This window comes from Hibiscus syriacus, unplaced genomic scaffold (assembly GCF_006381635.1).
Source record: "Hibiscus syriacus cultivar Baekdansim isolate YM2019G1 unplaced genomic scaffold, ASM638163v2 tig00111881_pilon, whole genome shotgun sequence".
Taxonomy (NCBI): Eukaryota; Viridiplantae; Streptophyta; class Magnoliopsida; order Malvales; family Malvaceae; genus Hibiscus; species Hibiscus syriacus.
Window position 1 is genome coordinate 209,927 of NW_024063209.1, and position 18,384 is coordinate 228,310.

Genomic DNA, 18,384 nt, shown 5'->3' on the forward strand with positions numbered 1-18,384 from the left:
CTGTCTCCGGTACTCACCGTAGGGTGAAAAACCAAAACTTTTTTATTCATAAAACAAGTGATGTACGGCTGTGGTTCTTGGTCTGTTGGAGAAGACGATGTCATGGTCTTTGACAATTTCTCTGATCATTTCTACTGATGAAACTACTAGAGTTCGATTGTACCCCAACTGCAGAAACACGAGGGGACCGTACTTTTCTGAGAGGTCTCGGAGAGAGCGATGTGGGAGTTTGCCGAGTTGATGGATGTTGGAGCTTTGGGGTGACAGAGGAAGGTTAAGAATTCTGGTTTTTGATAGTTTGAAATAAAATACAAGGGAGACGAGGAGAATTAGAGATGGAAATAATGGGATGATGGAAAGTTTAGACAGCTCCATTTGCAATTTTGGTGATGAAATTTCTTCACTGCTTTGCCTCTTTTATGGCCTCTATAATAATATACAATCTTTTTAATATAATTATAATGGAGACATAATATGATACATGAAGCTGTCCAATATTTTAATAATGCACGATAAACATGATTATGTAATACCAATTTAAAATGAGCGAAAACAAAAATAATATAAAACTGACAACCAATGGAATATCATACACAAACGAACAAAGAAATCAAATATCGAGAAAATAAGCAACCAAGAAATTGAAAAGTAAAAAAAAATGATACAGAGATATGACCGGGAAAACCCACAACTGCTGCGCTTACAGAAAAAATTAAATGCAAAATAACTGCATCAGAACACAAAAGACTTCAGTTTTTCTATTTTGTTAGATAAAATGATATAAACTTTTCAAAGGTTATACAATTGCATAATATTTTAGGGTAAATTTCGCATATTTTAGTCATTTAACTTTTTTTTATTTTGTCATCAGATTTTTAAAAATTATAATGTAATCACTAAATTTATCCAAAAAAAAAGACATTTTAATCAGCTGATAACGATCATCTCTGACAGATTAATCGACTCTCCCTTGAGACAAGCAGGACTCTTTTGTGGCATAAGGGCTCAACAACACTCATCTTCCGAACTTGTTTCCATTACTCACCTTAGGGTGCAAAAACCAGATCCCTGCACCCGTAAAGCAAGATATTCGATGCCGTGATCTTTGGCCGGTCTGAGAAAATGATGTCATAGTTTTTGACAATCTCTCTAACCGTGTCGACTGATGAAACTAGTGAAGTCAGATTATACCCCGACGGCAGAAGCAAGAGAACCATATTTCCTCGAGAGGTCTCAGAGAGAGCGGTGAGGGTGGAGGCAGATTCAAGTTTTCCCTTTTTTCCAGTTTAACACAAGTTAAAAGTGGGAAGAGGAGGATCATAGATAGAAACAATGGAGTGCTGTAAAGTTTGGCTACATTCAAGATCTCCATCACACGGAACACGTTAAATAGTCAGTTGTAGAAGGAATGTTAAAGAACCCGAATTCAAACCGCTGCAGCAGAGTGTATGCATCATAGACTACATTCTGATCACGTAAAAAAAATCAAACATAGCCTATTGTAGTTGTATGGTAGAACGCCACTAATTGTCAACTCAACCATAGAATATTCAAAAGTATATGTTAAAATAACTGTTGCCACGTTATCACAGGAAAATTTTCCTTCAAGAAGCTTCAACATGGCATGTCCGTGTCCAGACCCATCAATCCTAATTTTACAAATTCTTCGCAAAACGTGCACGCTAAATGTAAAAGAATGACCAGTTCACCTTACAACATTTCCTGCAAAGAGATTGGAGGGTCTTGAAAGAACCAAGACTTAATTTTCGAATATGCTAACGTGATCGGTAAAATCACAAGTTTCTTAGCTCTTCTGGTACTGTCTGCCCACATTGTTCAAGGATTCTGATCAATGAACCGGCATGCCGTGCATCATCTTTAGTTAAAAAGCTATGCAACATACCATTGACTGTGTGCCTTGCCATCCTTGTGAGAATTTGAACATAATCATTAACTGATGGTACAAAATCTGGAACTATTACAACATCATACTCTCCCAAATCTGCAGAACTGATGTGTTCAGTATCAATAATGGAGACTGCAGGTCTCATTTGGTTGCCACAATCAAGACTGGGGAAGAAATAACAGCATATCAGTTATGTATACAAGCACCAGAAATAGTTGGCAAACCCCTTGAAAAGAACAATAACATCCATTGAATATCAAGCACAAGTATCATGGAAAAATATAGAAAGTCAAACATGACTTTTAGATTGAGACCCACATGCATAAATTTTTTAAGTTGAATCTTCATGACATTATGTCGTTCAAAAAGGAACATATAATTCAGAATTTACCTGTTTTCAGATTCCATAATATTCGAGCAGGAGGTGGTTGAGATGGAATATCCCTTGAATTTGATAGCTGACACTAACTTTTGAACGTTATTATTTTTTCCAACTATGTACAGCACCTTCAAAGGTTGTGGTATTATTTGATTGCAACATGCATTATCCAAAGCATGAATACCCTGTAAAATATCATTATTAACAAGCTTTTCAGAATACTAAGTTATGGAAAACTGAAAGTAAAATCTTAACATCCAAAATACGGATCAATGTCAAGTGAAACTACAAATCTGTTATCATTGTTTGATAAAAATAGCAACCACGTGTTTTTGGCATCCCCAAGTCCCATGATGATCCAAATTACCCTACTCTTCACAAGGATCGTGCCTAGGCATTAAGGCACAGCGATAAACGAGGATTGCACTTCAGAGGTACTTAACTGAGGTGAGTTTAAAGGGGTTCTCACCTTTTGACGCTTTAGTGTGCCTTAGGCTTCAAAGCAAGGCCACAAAAAAGCACACTTCACTGAAGCCATGGTTTTTGGACTCCTCGTTGTCCAATGACCAGAAAAGGAAAGAAGAAGATGAAATAGAAAAACGATTAAGCATATCATGTAGAAAACCCGAGGAAGCATAATGGTAAATAGTAACCATTACATCAAGCACAGCAAACTGATGATAACAAGGTGACGAATTAACAGAGATAAAATGGAAAGCATCTATAACCAATTACCAATGGGATCAGATATTTCAGAACGACTCCCAACATCAAGAAGTTTAATCGTATCTCTAAACTATTAAAAAAAACTAATCATATCTCTAAAATCTTCCTTCCAAAAACAGAAAGCTAATCGCAGTAAAATATTGACTGGTCTTATCCTAAAGTTACCGACAGCCAATGTGGGAAAAACAGAGGTCGGTGAATTGCATTCAAAATCAAACCAATTTAACTCAGTTGGAACCTCTATCACGCTAAAATATTTGCTTGATTCATATTGCTTTAGTTTAAAGTTTAGAGACCAAATAAATTTCAGTTTTCATTTTCTAAAATAAAGCAAACTCAAGGATAAATTATTTTCATTTTTCAGCAACAATATATATTAAAGTCAGCATGCAAATGTTCAAACACATTAAAGAAAAACCCACCTTAATTATCTTTTCTTCCTTTGAGGAGCACAAATGTATAGACTGGATGATGCAAGCGCTTTGACTGACGACAGAACCATTGAGTGATAATCTATAGACTGATCCATTCAGTAGATTTTGCACAGCAGGAACAGAAGTATTACAGAAGGCATTAAAGAATACTGTGGTATGGGGTTTTCCTGAAATAGCCTGTTTGATGGACTTTACCGCATCAAGATAACAACCGCCAGAAGTAGACTCCATACCATCAATAACCTATTAAAGAATTTAGTCATTAGACAGTAAAATTTAATAACTTGAATGAAATGTGATTTGATGGTTAAGACCGTCACAGTAGGTTGATAGAAACGATTATTAATTGCAACATAAATACCAACAAACATACATGTAGATATGTATAGGGAGAGAGGTAACAAGGATGGGTACACAAGTAGAAGTGAATGGATCAAAAAGTTATGTTTCAGAATGAAACTTGATAACATTCCAAAATAGAAAAAAAATCAAATAACATATAAACTTCCTATACGTATGATTCAAAAACAAGCTTGAATTGCACTACTCCTGATGCACAAGAACAACATTTGAAAATCAAACTACCAAGCAATACCTGCACAAATGGAACTAAGAAAAAAATATGACATAAGAAATTTCAGTAAAAAGAAGGGATTAAGAAGACAAATTGATAACCACAAATATTGACCAACATTTTTAGATATTTGTTTGCATAAATAACATTACAGTCTGAGCATGGTAATGAGAGAGAATATCATATGCAACAAGCCAACAAGAGAATTTTAAAATAAAAAAGACAGGTTTACCAGCATGGAGACCCCAGATATATCTATGGCCTTCAAGGAAACTAGCTCCAAGAGTCTCAGGTGTTGACACAAGAAACTCAGGTTCAGAACTCAGCAGACTACAGAAGAAAACCACAGAAACTGAGTAAAACAAGACCACATTAATCTTTTCCAGCAAAAGGTTTAAAGATTTAGATTATATTTACCCACTGATCTGATGTTTTATGGAAGCACCTGGGTGTAAACTCACTGTATGTATGCCTACAGCTTTCAGGGGCTTGCAGAGTGAACGTACCTGAGCAGGATTGATGAGAAATTATTAAATAAACAAATTAACAAAAAATAGGCTTACCCCATCAAATGCATAAACAATTAAATTAGCAAAACAGCCTCTATTCAAATGTGATAATTTGCTTGTGTCTTCGTAACACTTGAATATATATGTTTACATTCAATTGGTTTTATTTCCATTTATCTTAGCAGATGATGAAATATTAATGTAGCCACAAAGTCCCTTCTATTGAATATCTTGGCATTAGCCCATATCACAGTAGGCCAATCATATTAAATTACTGAACTGTGTCAGGCTTCTAAAGATATCAGATAAAGATGATGGAGGAAAAACTGCTGGAGGAAAAAAAACCCATAAAATATAAAAACAAATAAGTTTATAATTGAAAGGTATAGAGAGGATTATACAAACCTTGAGAGCTTTTTCTTTGGATGGTACAATGAAAAGAAGGGCAGGGCCAGTGAATAAGTGACCTTCTTTCTCTCTCCTAGAAATACTATCAGCAGCAGTTGAAGCTATCCATGCAATTTGCTCAAAATCAGAAGGTGGTCCACTTGTCTCAAGTATATCCTTTCCAGCATAATAACATTTCCAGAACTCAATACCCCATGGGTTTACAAACAGACGCTTTCCCTCTTCTCCATTGCAGGTACCATCAGGATACAATGAAACCTCTACTGTTTCCAGGCAGAGTATAAGATACTTCGATGGACAATCAGAACTTTCACAGGCTAGTTTCCGATTACTATGGACACCCACCTTCTTTATATCTGGCTGAATCTCCAATCTTCCAGTGTCTATATGTCTCGTTCCCCACATTTGTAATTAATGTAACTGATTTTTTCAGTCCATCCTTCAAAGCCATCATCTTTCCAAAACTATCTACTTTCACATTATGCCCAAGAACATCTCCCTTTCTTGGAACATTGTCCCCCCTCTTGGCTGAAACTTTCAGATCCCATTTTGAAGGCATGGTTTTGATGGTTTCCCTTTTACTGACATCCTTCTTATCAAGTCTATCGTTGAAGGGATCATCAGGAGTAGGAAGGCTAAAACACATCCCCTGAATAACAAGTTAAAATCATTAGGATAACAAGAGAATTACATATCACTAAAAGAGAAAGAACAATTGAAAACAGAATAAATTCGCAACAACCTTTCTGAGTCATATGAGTCATATCCACCTGAACACTTATAATTTATGAAAAAATCCATCCCCAAACCTACTATCACTTCTGATTCAAGCTCGTCATGCAAAATTCCCATTCTATATTACAAACAAATCAATATTTAGTTCTTTCCCATCAGTCCTAAAACAGATATGCTGATAAACTACTAATTCAACCCCGACTGCTATTAAGAAAATTTATAATAAACCCTACCAATAATGTTTCTACATTTCCCACATAATAAGATTAAATTGGAGAAAGAAATTCTTAAAGAAAGAAAGCAAACCATTCATGAGCAGTTCCCCTATCTTCAACTCTACAAATTCAATACTATAGCATATGATAATCAAATTTTTCACATTTCACTTCACAGAAAAAAAAAAGAACCAAATTTTACCCAGAAAAAAAACACCCAACATTAAAAGTCAATGAGGTATAATAAAAGGGTCATTCGAGTACCTGGCACATGCTGCGTTTACCGGATTTTCGGCGCTTTTTGGCGGCGATAATGGAAGCAATTCGAGCCGTGACAGTTGAAGAATCATTTTTCCTATTTAGCTTCTTTCTTTGTACTTTGTTTTTCTTTCTTCTCACTGAATCATCTCCTTTTGCCATCAAAATCTAACAAAAAGATTGTTTCTAATTTTACAATTTCTTTTGAATAAGTGATGGAAAATGTAACCTTTGAGAGTGTCGTTTCTGCAATTGAAAGGAAAGAGCCGCCGGGTTTGGAGATTCATCTAGGGTTTATGAGGCTTTCTTGGGTGGTGGTTTTAGTGGCATTTTCGATATTTAAGACCAAACGAAGGATTAAATTGGTAAAGGGGGCATTTTACTTGGCTGGGCTTTTGTAATTTTGGGCTCCAGTTTGATTGCTTCGTTCCTAAGATTGTTTTTTCGAAGAGTGATTGTTTGATTAAGTCGAGTAAATTTTTTTCAAATTATTTGAGTTGATAAGTCTCTATTTTTGAAATCAAATTTTATTTGATTTTTTTATTTGATATTATAAAATTATAATCGTTCCAAAATACTATAATATTATGATACCTTTTGATTCTAATTTAAACAATTTTTATAACTATATATCTTTATATTATTCATATGTGATACACATACCATAATTGATGAATTTGATTCAAATTTAAAAATCAATCTATTAATTAATAAAAAATTTAAGTTATTTAATTTCTATTTTATAATTTAACTCATATACATCAAGGTACTTCGAGTGACGTTGCATATATACATAATATTAGCAGCGGTTATTCGAATTTTGATGTTCGAATCAGATCGTAGAGCATGGTGGAACAAGAATGCCGAAGATGGACAAGCAAAGGGATGAACATAAAGTACGAGACAAGGGACAACAGGAATGGATACAAAGCGGATCCTTTGAAAGAAGGGATGAAGCGTAGCTAGGTGAAACAGTGCGATTTTGTGGCCATTTTCGATGCTGATTTCCAGCCCGAACCGGACTTCCTATGGTGAACCATCCCTTTCCTTGTCAACAACCCTGAGATCGCACTTGTTCAAGCACGATGGGAATTTGGTAACATTCATTACCACGCCTTTAATTTCTTCAACTTTATTCAGTAACTTTTGCTGTACACTAAATTTCTCTCTCTTTGTGTCGGTTGTCCTGCTGTCTGCCAAAATATTTAATTTTTTCCTTTTAAATTAGGATACATTACATCAGATGTCACTTAATTAGCAATATGATTATAAATATATCACTAAACTTCCAAAACACTATAAATGGGTCACTAAAATTAATCGATTGTTACAGATAAATTATTTTGTTGTTAAAAATGATACAAACATTAAACTTTAGTTATAATGGTGTTGCTTAAATTATCTATTGCCATAATCAAGTTGATTATAATTAAAAAAATTAACGCTTATCATACACTTAACGTCATGGTAATCTATTTGTGACAATCAATTAATTAAATGATCCATTTGGATTTTCTCGTCCTTTTTCCTCCTGCAATATTATTATTTTCTCTGGCGCACGATACTGGTTCTCTATGGGCGCACGTTAGCAGGTCTAACGGATCTTGAGATTTCCGTCCGTCGTGTCTCCGGCGGTTCTCCGTGCACCTGTTCCTTATCATCAAGATAATCTTTCTGTCACTGTGCAATTATTTTCTCCCTGCTATCGTTCCTCCCTGCTTGATGGATTGGAGAAATTTGTTCGGGGGTTCCAATAGCCAAACCCTAACCTACCATCCCCTGACCATAAAAAACAGAACCCCAACGATCTCCCTACCATCAGAGATTCTTGAAGCTGGCATTTCAGAATGGAGACTTTCACTGGTGGGTCAATTCTTGGGTCGGCTTCCAAAGTTCCAGACAGTGCAACGAATCATCGAAAACCAATGGAGGAAGGGTTTGCAAGGTTCTCGCTTACAGGTCAGTCAAACTGGTTCAAACCTTTTCATTTTTTCTTTTACATCAGAATCTGCTAGGGATTGGGTCCTTGAAAACGGACCCTGGCACATATTGAACAAGCCAATTATCCTAAGAAAATGGGAACCCAATTTAAAACAATTACATTTTGATTTTTCAAAAATTCCTCTGTGGATTCAGTTACCGCTTCCAAAACCAGACTTGAATTCGCTAAGTTATGTGTTGAAATCAGCTTTAATGATGAAATTCCAAAGTAAATTGAAGTTATCCTTCAAGATGGCCATTCTACTACTATTTTTGTTGAGATACCATGGATGTCGCACAGTTGTAAGAAATGCAAGGTCTTCGGTCACACATATAAGGGATACTTGGCGAATCACAACCATAATCCAACTTCAACCCAAGTTTGGGTGAAAAAGGACGTCTCTAAATCAAATGCCAATGTTGAAGTTACATAACTTGTGCAGGACAATTCCAGTTCTGAACCAACACAAATTGAGGTTCCACAAGTTAATGAAGAAATCCTAGAACCTTTTTCTAAAGATATCAATGAACCTAAAGACCCAGAAGTTGATATCCTGTCTAAACTAACAGATAATTCTGTTATAATCGAAGAAGTTAACCCAGCAAACCTTTCATCAGTTCCTCGACAAGGAAGAGGTAAGCCTACAAAAGACAAGGCCTCTTTAGCTGGGTCAAAAATCAGGTTCGAGGCGCTTAATTATATGGATGAGAATTTCTCTATCATTGAAGGTCATCAAAGGAAGATCCGCACGGCTTCATTGGGTGTTAGTGAAATAGTCAAAGAACTCAAACAAAAAAAAGAAGAGTAAGCTGGATAACCTCAAGAGTTCTACAGTAGGGGGTGAAGGTTCATCCTCAGTAATCCCTCCTCAATGATCTTATGTTTCTGGAACATTAGAGGATTTAACAATCCTCTGAAACAAAATAAAGTTCTTCTAAGAGCCGCTCAAAATAACGTAGACATTTTATGCTTATTAGAGACTAGAGTCAAACATGAAAAATACAGGGACATCATTGCAGTAAACTTTCCAACTGGAATGTCAATGTTAATTACGAATTCGCTGGCAACGGAAGAATATGGGTTCTTTGGAAGAAAAATATGGATTTAACTACTATTGTTGTTTCTGATCAAATCTTATTTGTTAAAGGAAGTTTCATGGGAAATCCTTTTGTCATCTCAGCAGTTTATAGGAGCAACGATGACATCAACAGAAGACAGCTTTGGCAACAGTTGCACGAATTGGATAGTAAGATAGGTCACATCCCCTGGATCTTGAGAGGAGACTTCAATATCACTCTCCATCCTAATGAAAGCTCAGATTATGAGCTTTTTACCCTTCTCCCACATCTGAAATGAAATATTTTCAGGATGTAACTCAAGAATTGGATCTTCAAGACCACCCTTTTTATAGGTCCAATGTTCACTTGGAGCAACAAACAAACTGCTATTTTTCTTGCAAGGAAGCTCGACAGGGTCCTTGTTAACCCCATTTGGATTAATTCTTTTCATAAATCCTTTGTTGAATTTCTAGCTTCGGGAGTTTCAGATCACTGTATGGCTATCACTTGGCTAGATAAAGAAATTCCAACCAACCGCCCAAAACCTTTTAAATTCTTCAATTTCTGGACTCTTCACCCTAACTTTCTAAGAGAAGTTAACCAATCCTGGCAGACCGAATTCCATGGAAATCCCATGAAGATCCTTTTTCTCAAACTCAAGCATCTCAAGTCAAGCCTCAAAACCTTAAACAAGTCCTCCTATAGTAATATCTCCTCTCGGGTTAAACAAAAGAGAATTGATCTTGAACAACAACAATTGCTCTCTTTAAAAGGAGAGGATACTATTGATAAAGAATTGCAAATCCAACAAGACTTACTTGCCCTTGAAGAAGCTGAGCTACTATTCCTAAAGCAAAAAGCCAAATTACATTGGATCAAGGAATGTGACAAGTGTTCTAAGTTCTTCCATTCTGCTATAGTTGTCAAAAACAAAAAAAGACACTATTAGACTGCTTATTGATGAACAGGGTTCGAGACTGGAATCTTTCGATTCTATGGCTGCTGAAGTGCTAAATTTTTTTACTAACTTGATCGGGAAATTAGATCCTAGAATCAAAGAAATTGACCAGAATTTTCTTAAGGAAATTCTGAATTACTCAATTCCTCAAGAATCAACCTCTTCTCTAGTCAAAGAAGTTACTTCTGAAGAAATAAAAGAAGCAACCTTTGGACAGGGAAATGAAAAATCACCTGGTCCTGATGGATTCACCCCTTATTTTTTCAAACATTCTTGGTCTATTGTTGGAGAAGATGTAATTGCTGCCATAAAATATTTTTCCATCACTCATCTCTGCTGCCAGCTTTCAATACAACTACTCTTGCCTTGATCCCCAAATCCCCTAACCCTTGCAAAGTCAAAGATTTTAGGCCAATATCTTGCTGCTCAGTTATATATAAGACTATCACCAAGATTATAGTTAAAAGAATGAATAGCCTCATCCCTGGAATGATTTCTCTCAACCAAACAACTTTTATTAAGGGAAGAAGCATCGTTGACAACACACTTCTAGCTCAGGAAGTGGTTAAAGGCTACGGAAGGAAGAACATATCCCCTCGATGCACTATGAAAATTGACATTCAAAAGGCATTTGACACTCTTCATTGGAACTTCATTACTACTGTCTTGAAATCTCTAGGCCTTCCTCAATTATTCATTGGCTGGATTGAAGCATGCTTCACTGAGGCAAGATTCTCAATTTCTTTCAATGGGACTCTGATAGGATTTTTCAAAGGAGAAAGAAGTATCAGGTAAGGTGATCCCCTTTCACCAATTCTATTTGTTTTATCAGTGAATGTATTGACCCGATTGCTTAATTTGGTTGTTGTTAAAGGACTTTATAGTTATCATCCTAAATATAAGCAAATAGGGCTCACACACTTATCCTTTGCTGATGATCTAGTGATATTTTGTAAAGGTAATGTGGAGTCCATTGCAGGTGTTATTTCAGTCCTTGACAAATTCTATGAAATATCTGGTTTGAACCTTAATGTAGCGAAATGTGTATTTTTCACTGCTGGAGTTTCGAATAGAAATGTGGAGATTATCAAGCACTTTCAATCTTGGATATTTGCCTATTAGATACCTCGGAATTCCACTTATTACAAGAAAGCTTACAGTGAAAGATTGTGATAACCTTATAGAAAGCATTAAGTCAAGGATAAACCTGTGGTCTGGAAAATTATTGAGTTTTGCTGGCAAACTAGAGCTCATAAAATCTGGCATGTTCAACATTTCAAACTACTGGTGCAGACAACTCCTCCTACCCCAGGCTATTATCAACAAGATCGAACAGCTATGCTCTCGCTTCTTCTGGAAAGGATCCGATTCAGCTGCTAAAGGAGCGAGAATCAGCTGGGCAAAAATCTGCACATTGAAATCCGAGGGAGGCCTGGGACTGAAGAATTTAAAAACATGGAATCAAGCATGCATGATAAAACTCATCAAGAATATCCTTCCAGGAGAAGGAACGTTATGGGTGGCATGGATCAAGAAATATGTCCTAAAGGAAAATAATTTCTGGCAGATCGAAAAACGCTCCATTTTCAGCTGGAGTTTCATCAAACTTCTCAAGCTAAGAGCTGTAGCTTTACTTGCAATATCGAATAGGACTATCACAATAAGGGAAATATGGCATGAAATTAGGACTAATGGGGACAAAGTTCGTTGGCATTCCTTGATTTGGTTTCCTCTTCATATCCCTAAACTCAGTATGATAGCATGGATGGCTTTACTCAAACGTCTCCCAACTAGGGACCGACTATAAAGAATGGGAATTTCAACTCTTGGAACATGTGTTCTCTGTAGTGCAGCACTTGAAACACACTCCCACCTTCTCTTTGATTGCCCCACTGCCACTCATTTACGGGAGAAAATCTTATGCAAAAATGGAATCATGAAATATTTTAGTTCTTGGGATGACATGATTGACTGGGCTAGCAACAATTGGAAAGGAAGGTCCCTCCTCACAACTATTCTTAAACTTGCTTGGGCTGCAAAAATATATGTTTTGTGGGAAGAGCGCAATCGAAGAATTTTTCAAACAAGATCAAGAACAACCGAAGAACTCTTCAATTGTATCAAAGATTACGTAGGTTTTAAATTGAGGGGGAAAACTATTAATAGATATGATAGTATTAATACTATCCTTTGTAACACTTGGGACATTGCTTAAACTGATCTTCTTATGTTTTTAGGATGTACATTTGATTCTTGAGATCGGTGTTTTATGTAGCAGTTTTTGCTTCCTTGGGTAATAAAAATTAATTATCCAAAAAATGATCCATTTGTAATGTTTTGACATTCATTCTCCCATTTGTAATCTTAATAATAATTGGGTGATGTGTTGTAATTTACCCTTTAAAGTAGGCTTCTTTAGAAAAAAAGTTATCTAAATTTCATTTAGATATTTTAAGGGTTTTTTTTCAAACTAGGTACATGAAATATATCACATTTTTCATTTAGGTATCTAAAGTATCTTTTTACTAAAATAGGTATATAAAGTATATCCTCTTTTTATTTATATATTTAAAAGTTAACACATGGTAATTCCAAAATACTTTAGATACCTAGATGGAAAATGTGATGTTAGAAGTTTGGAGTTGATTAGTAGTTATTCAGTTAAATTTCAGTTATTTTGTATCCATGCATTTCTGTTAGTTGGTTAGCTGAGCAGTATGTATATAAATAGTTTACCCTTGTGTAATTATTGATATGAAATGAAAGAGAATAAATATTTTACTCTTTGTTACAATTTTAACATGTGAGAGTACATACTTTGACCAAAAACTACTTGGTTCGAATCTTGATGTTATGGATGGAGGTCATTGGGTTGGGAGGATCGTCTCATAGTGGATCTCTACATTATTCGATCCGAATTAGTTAATCAATAAATTAGATACACGTAGTTAAAAAAAATGTAAAAAGAGACTTGTCAAAAAAAAAAAAAAAGACACATGATGTTGATACATTAACCCATTACTTTTCTTGATGCTGCATTGGTCTTCCATTTTCAGCCGATTAACTTAATGATTATGAGTTAATGAAAAAGAGATCGAAATCGATTGTTTTGTACTCATTAAGCTGCATTTTGATTGCAGAAAGTTACTGTATTGAATAAGCTCACCTTGTCGCATTTAGTTTCTACTGTGTCGTTTTACCGTCGACTGTGTTCGTTCCTGAAGTCCATGTTCCTAAGTGGGCTGCTGTGTACATTCCTTCCATCATCACTATTCTCAATGCCGTCGGAACTCCGAGGTACTTCCTCGATCGTTAACGTATTCAAGACCTGTGTCAATTGTCAAATGCATATTCAAACATAAATCGGAGTAAGATTCTCCGAGTGATCAGCTTGATTGATCATGTTTACTAAGATGTTGTAGGTCATTGCATCTGGTGGTGTTCTGGATTCTTTTCGAGATGGTCACGTCTCTACATCGGACGAAGGGGACTTTTATCGGTCTGCTGGAGGTCGGAAGAGTGAACAAATGGGTCCGAAAAACTCGGAGATGCTCTCAAGACTAGACTAGTTGCAAAAACTCCGAAGAAAACCCGTGTCCTAATCAGACAAGTAATTACTCTCAACCAATTAACAATTACAATCTTGATCGAGTCACAATCTAAAATGAATATATTTTAACATACATTTACAGGCTTCACTTGGTTGAGCTTGGTGTCGGGGCATACCTCTTCTTAATGTGGCTGCTACGATATGGCTCGCGGAAAGAACAGCTACTTCGTCTTCCTCTTCCTCCAATCGATCGCCTTCTTCGTCACCAGTTTCAGCTATATCAGAACCTTTGTTCCAATCTCTAAGCCCCAAAATTATCAAACCGGAATCCATGTCTCCATGTCTTGTCCAAATGTAAGAGCAATTCAATTTCTTTGATTGTTTTTATTTCATTCAATTGTATTTGAGATCTATTTGCAGGCGTATTTTCATTCAATTGTTTTTATTATAAAAAGGATAAATTTATGATAAATACAAAGTAATATATGTTTAAAGACTCTCAACAATTTGAGCATGAATACTTATATTATGACATACGCGATGCTCGAATCCGAAATCTTAAGCGATAATAACAATCTCTTAACCATTGAAATTATTTGATTCTTGCCTTTATAAATCTTAATTTAATTTGGAGGAATATAAATAGTTTAATTACTATATTAAGATGTATTTCTAATATGTTATTTAGTTTGAATTTTAATATAAGTTTTATAGAATTTTAATATTTTATAATTTTAAAATAAATATTTTATATTTAAGATTTCAAAATACTAACTAATTATTTTTATCTTGAAAAAATAAAAATATTTATGAAAATAACATGGAAACTTTACCAACTAATGTCTAAAAATTATAAAATAAAATTATTTTATCGAAATAAAATTTAAAAAGTTAAATCCTAAAATAATATGAAAAAATAAAATTTTATGAATGGACATAACCAACCTTACCCTAGGAAAGATACACATTTTAATTATTTATAATCATGGCATATTTGTATAGTGCACAGATTACGTGTCCAAGTTTATGGTTACCACTGAGATCTGTTCATAGTCTAGGTAATATATTAAGTGTCAATCTAATCAATAAATAGTATATATAATAGTGAGATGCATTACATTTAAAAGAAGATTTAAATTTAAATCTAAATCTTAGAAATGATATAATTAAAAAAAACATGAATCTCGAATATAAATTATACAAATAATTTTAAGTCTATAAAATCTACCTAATATTGAAAAATATTAAGATAAAAAATATATACATAACTTAACGTCTACTTTCACAATATAAATTTATAAGTTTTACGTTATGTTAACCGATCTTACCACATTATTTGTATACACACAGCAGCAGTGACGGATTTAGAAATTAAAAAACAGGGGTCCAAAATTTTAATACCCTATTTTAAAAAATTTTAGGTATGTAAATTTTCTTATTTTTTTCTATTCCTATTAACAAATTAAACTAAATTTAACACTTTTTTAAAAATAATGGGTGTGCAATAGCTCTCCTAAGGAACCATGTACATCCGCCCTGCACAAGAGGAAATGTTTTAAAATCAATACATATGTACTATATACATAAGAGTTGAATTGGGTTGGTATTATCGATTTATCAAATATTAATTTAATTATAAAATTAAAAAATATCTTTATTAAAAAACAATAAATATTATCATAATAATATTTTTATCATTTACATTTTTATATAATCTTTAACGGTAAACAACTAAAAACTACCTACTTATTAGGGGGTGTTTGATTCAAGGATTGTGGGATTCCCATGGGATGGGAATCCCACATTCCCATGTTTGGTTGGCCGGAAATCTCATTCCCGGTAATGTTTTATTACCAATAGTAGATTTTTTGGGGTATATTACCAGGAATGTCATTACCTCCCTTCCTTTAGGTATTGTAACATTACCGGCGTTTTGGACTAAAATGCCCTTAAATTTTTATTTTTATTTCAAAAATATCATTCTTCTGTCATTGAATAATAAAAATTCTACGAAGGTTAAATTACAAATTTATCCTTAAATTATTTTAGATTTACAAAAAAAAATCTATAATTAAAATTTTATATGAAGTTTAGGGGTTAAAAAAAATTATCCTTTCATTAAACCTTTTTTATATTTTTAATTTTGTAAAATAAATTATATAAATATTATGAATTTAATTTTTTAAAGAAAATATATAAATATTTTACAATTTGTAATACTATACAAATATATAATAAGGACAATTTGGTCAAATATACATTCCAATAATCTTTTATTCCTTTAACCAAACACGATAATCTTACATTCCTGCTAAACCAACCAAACACAAAATACATCATTCCCAGTAATCCTATTCTCTAGTAATCTATTATTTCCACTGGTAATCTTACATTCCGTGAACCAAACGCACCCTTAAGGATTAAACGGAATTTATGATATGATAGAAATAATTGATCACTCAACTTATATTCATTTACTGATTAATTTTTTTTAACTTAATACGCAATATAAGTACATAAAAATATAATTAAAACATAACATCAAATAACGAGAATTACCTTTAAACATATATTATCTATTACTTATCCCAGATTAATTTAATAAAACATAACATCGAACAATGAACAACACCAAAAAGGACGAGCAAATGAAAAGATTTAGGAAATATGTTGGTTTTTTTCAATGGAAAACATGTTTAAAAGTAGTCGCAAATAAAATGATTTAGGGGTTGTTTGATAAAATAAAATGATTAAGCGTTGAATGGTTCAAAGACTCTGTATGATTCAAAGGCTCTGTATGAATTGACTCTGAATGTGACATGTTGTTTGATAATGGTTCTGAATGTATAATTTGAATTATAAATATTTTCATTTTTACATTCATAATGATTTATTATATTATAAGATATGATTGTTTAATAAGATAACATGTGAAAAAATAGGTATTATGGTGAAATACCAGGTGCTTAATGATTCAAAATGTACTTTAATGCTGAATTATTCATCAGTGTTTTGTTGTTTCATCAGCATAGTCTTCATTCAGAGGTGAGAATCAAACACGCTGAATGTTGAACAGTTCAACATTCAGCGCTGAATGGTTCCATTCAACAGTAAACAAACAACCCCTCAGTAAATCTAGCTTGATGTAACATATCATATGACATTTCTAAAAGAACGAACGACAAACGCATTTCAAAATCAGCATTAAATAATTTACACGCTCCCTTGCTTTTTCACAACATATCATATGAAATTTCTAAAATAACGACAAACGCATTTCAAACAATAACAACAACAACAAAACCCTATTCCCATATGCAATGGGGTAAGGGGGAGGTAGGTTAGTAGGTTGTCCCCAACAGCAGGTTGAGAGCAACTTCCGTGGAAGACCTCTAACAGTCAGAAAATTAAAAATAAAGATAAAATACAATGCATGTATAAAAAAATAAATAAATACATAGTTGAACAGTCTTCATATGCAGTCATTCATATGCGCGTCTGTAATGAGAAGTAATCCTTGTAAATAAATCCTTGCATAAAAATCTCTGCATATAGACAGAAACGTAAATCCCGACTAAATTTAAAAAGAGGAAACATGAAGAGAAGGATACACAGAAGTCAGCGATAGCAAGCTACGAAAATGAATAAAGTCAAAATGGATTAAAACCTAAACTAAGGCAACACTACTCCGCTACCCTAGTTCTAAGCCTTCATAAATTCCAATGACAGAAACGTATAAAAAATAGAGGTCATGGAAATTACTACAAAGGCAATTAAAAAGAAGACAGAGATGCTACACCCTATAGTTGTGACCCACACAACTCGGCTACCCTGGTCTTAAGTCTCCATATTTTTCTATCAGATGTCATGTCCTCGTTAAGGATAAATCCTTCAAATCAGATCTCAAGCAGTCTACCCACTTCCTCCTTGGTCGTCCTCTCATTCTGGCACTGTCGACTGTAATCGACTCTACCCTCCTGACCGCATCTGACGGTTGTCACCTAAGGACATGCCCAAACCACCGTAGTCTTCCCTCCCTCAATTTTTCGGATACAGGCACCACCCCCAAGGACATCATAATAGCAGAGTTTGGTGTCATGTCCCACAGAGTCCTACCACATGCCCATCGAAGCATTCTCATTTCTGCGGCCTCCATCCTTCTTACGTGATCCTTCTTGATTGCCCAACATTCTGATCCATACAGCAGCGCTGGTCTTATTGCCATTCTATAAAATTTTCCCTTAAGTTTTTGAGGCATCTTCTTGTCACACAAAACTCCAGTAGCAGCCCTCTACTTTAGCCATCCCACCTTTATACGGTGTGTAACGTCATCATCTAGACCCTCATCTTTAAATCATAGACCCTAGGTACTTGAAACAATCCTTGGAGGGGAGAACGTGTCATTCGATGCATACTTCTACATCTTTATCGTTTTGGTTCCCACTAAAGTTTGAACATAAATACTCTATCTTTTCAATATTGATCCTTAGACCTTTTTCTTCCAAAACAGTCTTCCAGGTAGCAAGTGTACTATCCAGTTCATTTTTTTTGTTTCAGCAACTAGGACAATGTCGTCAGCGAAAAACATACACCATGGAACATCGTCTGGTGTCGCACAATAAATGCCGTCCATAATCAAGGCGAAGATGTAAGGACTAAGAGCCGGCTCCTGGTGGAGTCCGATTTCCACCGG

At 34.5% G+C, this 18,384-nt stretch overlaps 2 protein-coding genes across 2 annotated transcripts; one reads left to right on the top strand and one right to left on the bottom strand.

Annotated features, from left to right (window-relative positions):
- Nucleotides 1–1,668: 1,668 nt before the first annotated feature.
- Nucleotides 1,669–6,341, bottom strand: LOC120172810 (pre-mRNA-processing ATP-dependent RNA helicase prp5-like). The gene is given in 9 exon segments (XM_039180174.1): nucleotides 1,669–2,070; nucleotides 2,298–2,470; nucleotides 3,434–3,688; nucleotides 4,252–4,309; nucleotides 4,311–4,349; nucleotides 4,437–4,525; nucleotides 4,934–5,296; nucleotides 5,472–5,585; nucleotides 6,151–6,341. Coding segments are annotated over 9 exon segments (1,524 nt in total). The 5' UTR covers nucleotides 6,307–6,341; the 3' UTR covers nucleotides 1,669–1,793.
- Nucleotides 6,342–10,609: 4,268 nt separating this feature from the next.
- LOC120172831 lies at nucleotides 10,610–11,948 on the top strand. The gene is made up of 2 exons (XM_039180190.1): nucleotides 10,610–10,932; nucleotides 11,264–11,948. The coding sequence occupies exons 1-2, from the start codon at nucleotides 10,610–10,612 to the stop codon at nucleotides 11,946–11,948; spliced, it is 1,008 nt and encodes a 335-aa protein (XP_039036121.1).
- Nucleotides 11,949–18,384: the final 6,436 nt, after the last annotated feature.

What these genes read in the sequence shown, in the direction of transcription:
- LOC120172831 (XM_039180190.1), top strand. Translation starts at nt 10,610, where the DNA reads ATGAATAGCCTCATCCCTGGAATGATTTCTCTCAACCAAACAACTTTT. An exon ending in AAAGGAGAAAGAAGTATCAG is followed by an intron (nt 10,933 to 11,263) that starts GTAAGGTGATCC and finishes TTTGCCTATTAG; the next exon opens with ATACCTCGGAATTCCACTTA.